Here is an 8,460-nt window from a genome sequence, read left to right as displayed (position 1 = left end):
CTTTGAGGTTATGTGTGAGGAATGTATCATTGTCTTAAACAAATTATACATTATGTCTTGTGAAATACATTGTATGTATGCTCATATATATTATAACAATCAAAAAATGCACACTCACATCTAAAGCAATGGTTTAATATGCAATAACGATCAGACTTGAATTAGTGAGCACTGAAGTCTGTATGTAGAACAGAAGACAGGTTCAATCATCCTGACTCTCCAGACATGGCCACCTTATATTGCCTGGCCACATTTTTAAAACCGTGGCTTGCAGTCCAGTCTTTGAATTTCTCTGAACAGTAAAATGCTGTACATGCATGCAGGTGAGTGTGTGTTGCTTACTTTGATTGTCTGGCACATGTGTCTGGCGTGTGAGTGTACTGTTGTTTGTGTGTGTCCACAGGTGAGTGTGTGCATGTGTGTTGTGCCCCTACAGTGGTGTGTGTGAGTGTGTGGAGGGGGGGTGGCAATTGCTGGCATGTCAGCTGATGTCCGCAGTAATCCAGCAGTGGGCCTGTTGTGGATTAGTAGCAGGCTCCAGGGGATGGGAATCCCATTCCCATTTACAGCTTTCTCTGGCAGAAAAAAAAGTAAGGGTGTTTTTTTCCTGTTTTCACACAAATTGAATCATAAATGATTGTTTGTTTGCTATTTTAAACAATATATTTATATTTATGCATGTTAAATTTTGTTGTGAGTGAAAATCTATACGATGGCAAGCATTCAACTTTTTAAGACTTCTTACCAAGATAACATGCTATGTGTTCAGCTGGTTTAAGTCAAGCAGTCATTTGTCTGTGCCTGTCTGTTAGCAAAATATCTTATTAACTGCTGGATGGATTTTAATGAACATCTACGCTAAGCAACCTTTTGAAACACAAAAATGGCTACAGCTCGGCCTCACTTTCATCCCTATCACATAGTCTGAGCATTACCAGACCACAGACTGTTTAAAATTTTGGCATTAACTGATGGAGAAAACCTGGTCTGTTAGCAAAAAGTCTAATCTAATAAAACAAAGAATAACCATTGTCAAAAATTGCATCACAGTTAATCAAACTTTTTAGTAACTAATCTGGCTATAAATGGAAAATGGCCTGTATTTATTTAGAACTTTATCAAGTGCCAACGGGCCCTAAAACACTTTACACCCATTCATACACACACAGATGGTGGTAAGCTACAATGTAGCCACAGCTGCCCTGGGGCACACCGACAGAGATGAGGCTACCAACAGGCAAGGCAGGTGAAGTGTCTTGCCCAAGGACACAAATGACTGAGACAGATGGGGGATCAAACTGGCAACCTACCGGTTATAGAACGACTCCCCTAACCACTCTGCCACTGCCGCAAACATATTGGACAAAAAAAATGGTGTGTTTATATACAAGAGTCCTCATTACATTCTCTAAGTCAGGGCTTGTGTTAAGTAAATATTTTCTGCATTTGAACAATTTTTTAAACAATGAAGGAAAAATCTGAAGACCATCCGTCATTTTGACAGATTGCAATAAACACCCTTGACCACTTGGTGGCAAGTTAGCACATTATTTAGCTGTTTTCTCACTTCATGCATGACCTTGTTGACTTCATTCAGAAAAAAAAAATGTCACGGCAGCTGAGTGTCCGATGTTTCTTCAAAAAGCCCAATAATGACGATGGTGTTAGTAAAAGGGGTGAACAAAAGTGTGTGTGAGCAGAGCACAGATTCAGCTTCCAGAACAACATCAAGACAACCATGAGATGGCATCTGAGGCAACTTGTTTTTCAAAGAATGTTTGATTTATAAGCAAAACCAATGATTAACTTGGTTGTTGATTTGTGATGAGGAGAATATTTTGCGTAAAATGCCAAGCAAAAACATTTTGCACTGTCACTCCTCTTTCTAAACCTAAAAAGGCCAGGTTTCACTTGGGAAAATATAAGCTCATTTTGTGTGGGGGGAGGGGGTACTGCAATGCTATCAGTTTGGCCTTGTTCAAAAGACACTCTTGTAGAAACACGTTATAGATCTTTGGTGGCATTTCTCTCACTTCTAGCACACACAAATACTGAACACATTTTATGTGGCAACAACATGAAATTTCATCACGATAGGATTTGTTTTGAAGCCATCCAAACTCCAACCAACACAAGAGCTGACCTCTTGAACCTTCAGATACAACCACCTTCTCCCCTGTGACAATTTAAATGCCACCTTTCTTCCACTTGGATAAAAATAAAGAAAAAAATGTGTAAGTGTGTGTTTCTGTGTGTGTGTGTATGTGTGTCTGGGACTTGCAACTTGATAGCACAACAAAAGAGCTGTGGTGGCAAGTCCCCGCGCAGACATTATATGTCAGCATCACCGTCATACTGTTAGCTGTCCCAACTGTACAAAGCCATCCTCATTCAGGGCACCAAACCAAGGTCAGCCTGGATTAGCCGTTAGTAACCCTATCAGGTCCAGCACAATGATTACAAAGCCCAGTGACACTGGCTGTCAGCAGACTCTTTCTAGGCAACCCTATCTGGCCGACCCTTGGCTGCCGAGCCACCGGAGAGGGTTAGTTCATTTCAAATTGTTTCCCCTTTGTGTCTCCTTTTATTTCCCGCGTTTGATTTTAGGCGACTCATTTCGTTCATCAATCAGCCCGCATAGATATCTGCGTGTTTGAAACCCATGCTGCACATAATTCCTATAATTTGTGCATTTTTTGTCTGTCTTCCAATTCCACATAGCTCGTCCTTTATGCCTGTTCCTTCTGAAACCAATAGCCATCCCACCTAAATTCCCCAACCCTTCACCCTGCTGATGAATGAAGTCTTATCGCCTCATGTTAATGAACTTATAAAACTACTATGATCTTTTGATCTAACTCTTTATGCTCTGTATTCTGAAATGGTAAGACTTGAATTTGTTGTAAATTGTCCGTATGTTGTGTTGTGGTACAATGGCTGAGTGAAAATGGTTTGTACAGTAATATGAATCAGGACGCCGGTGCATTGCCCTCCTTGTCTCACCAATTCAGACAACATGTCAGAATAAAGCAAAGCAGAAACACTCTTGTTTCACTACAAGTGTTGTTGTTGTTTCCCTCCTTTTTTTTGTATCCATGAGAAATTACACTTCAAGCCCATCCATTTTACCGCTTCGCTTTTCTCCCTTAGAACCATTTTTCCCCCAACGTCCATGTCTGTTAGCATGTTAAACAAATCAAACCTAAAGAAAGAGCTCTCTTGTGATGTAAAAGAAGAGAAAAAAATAAAAAAATCAAGCTACATAAACAAGAACAACAGCAACCAGAGCGCTAGCAGCATAGTGTATTTGAAGCGATGTGGCAACCGATGTTCTCCACTCCAGCACATCAGAGGCGCTCCTGCTTCAGTCACCCTGAAGGTACCGGTTACAAAGTGATGGGGCTTAGGGTTTTTAACTCGGGGCGAAGGGCCTGATTTCAAACCCCCCTCTGCTGCCAAGCACATGGACGGCTGCTGATTAGAGCAGGGCTGGCAGCAGTGGGCAGATGCCAGGCGGGAAGAGAGATGACGGCCTGTCGCCAGTCTGCCACCCAGCTCCTCACCCTGCTAGTCCACCCCCCCCCCCCCCCCCCCGCGTTTACATGCTGCTCCACTTGAGCGATTCTCATCTATGCTAAGCCAAATGCAGAGCACAAATTTCATTGTTGTTTAGGAATATGTATTGATGACAAATAAAGTACATTTACATTGTTTTTACATTTATACTGGCATCGATACACCCACCCCTAAAGCTAACTAAAGACATGAATCCAAAAACTCAAGTAAACCGAATCGTAAAACTCACATGACAGTAAACAAACAATCAAGAAAAACATATTTTTAAAGCAGATCATGGCAGCAGNATTTTATGCTGTTTTTTTTTTCCTCTAAACTGATCTCTGGAGTGTTTGATTTGTTTTGATCACATGAAGCCAAAGTCAGCAACAAGCAAAGTAGCACAATAAAAGATCACAATACAATTTTTGTGTCTACTTTTCTCGCAAAAACACAAGGCAGCTGAACATGTGCGAGCTGCACTGAGTGCAAGTTTGAAATACTAAAGCATTTCTTTGTCAGCCTGCAGAGAATAAAACGCCGAGCCCCTTTGGGAGCTTCCGTATTCAAGAGAGTCAACATGATTGGAGCAGAAGAGCACGCGACAACTCCAGCAATGCAAGATTACCGTAGATGAGCAATAACAAGTACAACATCTCAATGTAAAATCTCTTAAATGTGTCCAAAAGAGATGAACCACAAGACAATAACAGCTTGGGAAAGAAAACAAACTTATTGCACAGTTTGTGAAAGTAACAGTTCTTGGAAGCTGAGCTTGTTTACTCTAAACAGACGAGCTCAGACTTCAATCCCTCTGTTGCACTTATGACTGCATTGATTTTTTTTCCCTACGATAAATAAACACATAGCTTTTTATTTATCTACTTGTCCTGCACTTGTAAGATGGCAAGTTCTCAAAAGTGCTTTAAATCATACGGAATCGCTGAAAACTTGTGTTTTCTTTTATGCTGTAGATCTCATTTTCTGCTTTCACTTATTCCTATACATTGTTGCTTTGTATTTTTGTTTTTGCAATATTTTATTAGACATAAAGCACTTTGTAACTTAGGTTTTAAAATGTGCTATATAAATATTATGCACCTAATTATTACAGAACTGCAGAACAACAAGAATGGCTTGCTTTATATTTACTCCATTAACTCAGTGACTGAAAAATGCTCATACGAACTTTTTCCCCCTATTCAAATCATAATTGATAAACTGCAGAAAAAACAAACTTTTTTGAATATCAGAAAGCTCCACATCTTTTTCCTGTGTCTGCTTCTCTGTCTAACCTGAGGCTTTTCTGTCTCTCTGCATCTGTCTGCTTTACTGTCTGCTCTATTTATTCTTTCTTTCTGCCAGTCTCTTCACTCCCATCTTCTGGATCTCAAATGAGCTAAAATATATTTGGAGGTGCGGTCTGTCTGGCCCATTTTGCACAACTCTGGAGTTTAACACGCACACACACACACATGTTTGTTTCTCGACCCCGTGGGGACCTTCCATTGACTTTCATTCATGTTTTTAGACTTTATAGCCTAACCCTGACCATATACTCTAAAATTAACCTCACAGAAACTTACCTGACCCAAAAACTAACCTAAACCTTGGTCCTAAATCCAACCCCACACCTGTAACATGCATTTGGACCCGTGGGGACCTGACATTGGTCCCCACGATTCACTTCGGTCCCCACCTGACTGCTTTTTTTTTGTAAAAAATACCCCACATTGCAGGAAAAACCCGTCCACACACACACACACACACACACACACACACACACACACACACACCCTTATGCACACATCTCTAATTGTCCAACAGGTGCACAATTTCCTCATACACTCACATTTACAATTTTACATGCCCATGCATACACACTCTCTATTATACATGTTTACACTTATGTAGACTTCTTTACAGACAAGTCAAAATCTCACTCAGTGGTACAGCAGAGATATTAAACCATTGGCATGTGTGTGTAGAGGAGACAGTGCCCCCTGGTGTGGAACCCCCAGTACTCCCACTCATCCATATCTTCATCCAATCTATTTTAGGTGGGTTCATTTACTCTTCTGGGATTGATTAGTTCTGCCTGAAACAAGAAAGAACCAACATGTGTTGGTCTGAAAATACTAAAAAATTGTCTGGAAAACATGCAAACCGTTAAACTATATGATAAACACCCTAAAGAAAAGATGCAAAACTTTTTTTTGAACTGGAAATGATAAAGTAATAGTGTCTACAATTAATATTCACTCATAAAATCCACCATATTCTGGTGTTTTTATTGAAAATGTCAGCAAGACACAGCCATGCCTTTAACTAATTTGTGTTGGGGAGATTAGTTTTCTTTAGAAATTGGCTATTTAGTTGTATTAAACACACTAATAAAACTTTTGCTTCCCATTTGTGCAAGTACAATTGCTTTTCCATTTACTAATACAACAAGACTGTTGGTCTGTTTAGTTCTATCAAGTTTAAATCTGTGTTTAGGATATAACAAAAAACGTTATAATTTGCTACTTTCTAATACAATTCCTTCATATTGTTTATTTTAAAGGGATTCAAATACACAGATGTAATAAATATGTGCTACCAGCAGGCTTCAGATAATCAGATCACCCTGCTTCTTTTTATAACACAGCTTAATTATGTTTTGTTATTTATTGACATTACAGCACATGCTAACAGGCGTTATAAATAACAGCATGTATTAAATTGTTGTGGCGCCGCTATTATCCAGACCACACTGCATGGAAATAATGGGAAGCATCTTAATGGATGAGCCATTCATTTGGAGAAATGCTGACAATGAAGACCGCTGCCTCTCCTGCCAGCGCGCAGGCGTTTTAAAGCTCTCACCTCACGCCATCGCACCTGTTTTCATTAACTTGTGAGACCACCCCCCCAACTTTAAAATCTCGTCCTGAGACAGTCAAGACGTGCACAAACACTGACAGGTGAGCGCACAAGTGTCAAGTCCCAAGCGCGCGCGCGCCTAGGCAATCAAGTGCTTGCGGTTAACTTGGTGTCTGCCCCTCATAAAGCGATAATTACCCACCACCAACAGCTTTATTGCCAGTGATGAATGGAAGTGTAGTAACAAGGGATGAGCGGAGTTCACGTGCGCGCTAAGTGGTGGGATTTAAACAGAAAGAAAGAAAGAAAGAAAGAAAGAAAGAAAGAAAGAAAGAAAGAAAGAAAGAAAGAAAGAAAGAAAGAAAGAAAGAAAGAGAAAGCAGAGTGACGCCTCCCGCAGGCCAGAGCGCGCTCGACCAGAGCTAAGAGAGAGGGTTGGAGTGGGCGCGCGCACGCTGATCGGTGGCCGTCATTCTTGGATGGCGACTATGTGCTGGCGTGCGAGGGAGCAGACGACCAACTGCGCGTGCGGAGAGTCGATTCGGTCTCCTCTAGTTGGAGTGCGAGGAAGTTTAGAGGGGGAATAAGATATTTGACTTTGCGCTGTTGTCATATCATGCCCTGTAAAAAAAAAAAAAAAAAAAAAAAAAAAAACTAAACGCTGTCTGTTGTATTGTAAAAAAAAAAAAAAAAAAAAGAGACATACTGTCCAAAATGGAATGCAGGATTGCCCGTGAAAACACAAACTTGTAAATCTTCACCAAGTCAAAATAAACAGGTTACGCTTTTGACTGGATTATATCAACTTCATGATTCCGCGCAACCAACAGAAGAGGAAGGAATGCGAGTTCTCTCAAGTTCGAGTCTTTCTAGTGTTGGTTTTGTTCCGAGGCTCCATTTCTATCAGGCACAAAGGGGGCGGGATGGGATATTCAGATGAGCCGGAGTGACAGCTCCAGTTTCCCCCAATGCTGTGTGTGTGTATGTGTGCGTGTGTGTGTGAGTGTGTGTGTCTGAAACTCAACTGCTTCCCTTCCCTCCCAACTCCTCACTTCATAGTGCCGCGCACTAAAAACATCGGACGCTAGGGGATCAAGACGCATGCCACATTACCTCTATGTGGCCACTTTAACAGATCTTTCGGGGGGCTTTTTTTCCCAGTAAGGGGGCTGCGGAGGGAGGCCCTTTTTATTTTTTTACTGTTCGATGACTGTTTGCACGGCTGACTGTTGAGTTGATTGTTTATATTTAATCCCTTGTTGTCCGCCGCCTTGTGCGTTTTTTTTTCTGTTTTTTTTTTTTTCCTTTTCTTTTCTTTTGGTTTGAAAACGGCGACCTATTACGCGCCCGCCAATGTCCTATCCTCAGGGTTACCTCTACCAGCCCCCGGGCTCTCTGGCTCTTTATTCGTGTCCGGCTTACGGGGCCTCGGCTCTGGCTGCTCCGCGGAATGACGAGTTGGCGAGGTCGTCCTCTGGCTCAGCCTTCAGCCCGTACCCCGGCTCGGCTGCTTTCTCCGCCTCGGCTGCTGGCGCAGGCTTCTCCAGTCCACTGCCATACACCGCGGATCCTTCCACGGGATTCCCACCTTACATGGTAAAAAAAAAAGCTCATGCCTGTTTTTGTTTTTAATTACTTTATTTTAAAAAAAACGGTGCAGTTGTGTGTGAAGTGTATGTGCGCAAATTATAGTTGCTTGCCTGTATTTTCCGAGGCGGTTGAGCTGGTTTTCAGTGTTTTTGTTTGTGTAATCGCTGATAAGTGCTGTGTGTTTACATCGAGTGGACCCCTGCTTTACTTTAAAGTCCTTCACCCGAATGGGAATTTTCTGCCTGAGCTGATAATTAGTGGGTTGACCAGCGCTTCCAAGTCGCTGCGCAGCGCATTCCACAATTCCACAAAAACACATGTTCAAACACTCCTAAAGTGCGAATTATAATTTTATTATATGCATAGAAAATATGCAAAAAAAATAATACAAAACGTTCTTTTCTCTTTCTTATTTATCTTTTTTTCTCATTAAAATCCCAAGAGGGAGGG

At 41.4% G+C, this 8,460-nt stretch overlaps 1 protein-coding gene across 1 annotated transcript in view; it reads left to right on the top strand.

Moving 5' to 3' along the window:
- Positions 1–7,109: 7,109 nt before the first annotated feature.
- irx2a (iroquois homeobox 2a) overlaps positions 7,110–8,460 on the top strand; it is a gene marked incomplete at its 3' end in the record, with an annotated part of 2,646 nt that continues 1,295 nt past the window's right edge. Inside the window, exon 1 of the mRNA XM_014014238.1 lies at positions 7,110–8,016. Within this exon, the coding sequence (XP_013869692.1) occupies positions 7,774–8,016 (243 nt within the window). The remainder of the gene's footprint in view (positions 8,017–8,460) is intronic.

Source organism: Austrofundulus limnaeus, unplaced genomic scaffold, assembly GCF_001266775.1.
Source record: "Austrofundulus limnaeus strain Quisiro unplaced genomic scaffold, Austrofundulus_limnaeus-1.0 Scaffold112, whole genome shotgun sequence".
Taxonomy (NCBI): domain Eukaryota; kingdom Metazoa; phylum Chordata; class Actinopteri; order Cyprinodontiformes; family Rivulidae; genus Austrofundulus; species Austrofundulus limnaeus.
Note: the sequence above shows the minus strand (reverse complement) of the source record. Positions and strands in the feature narration are given on the sequence as shown.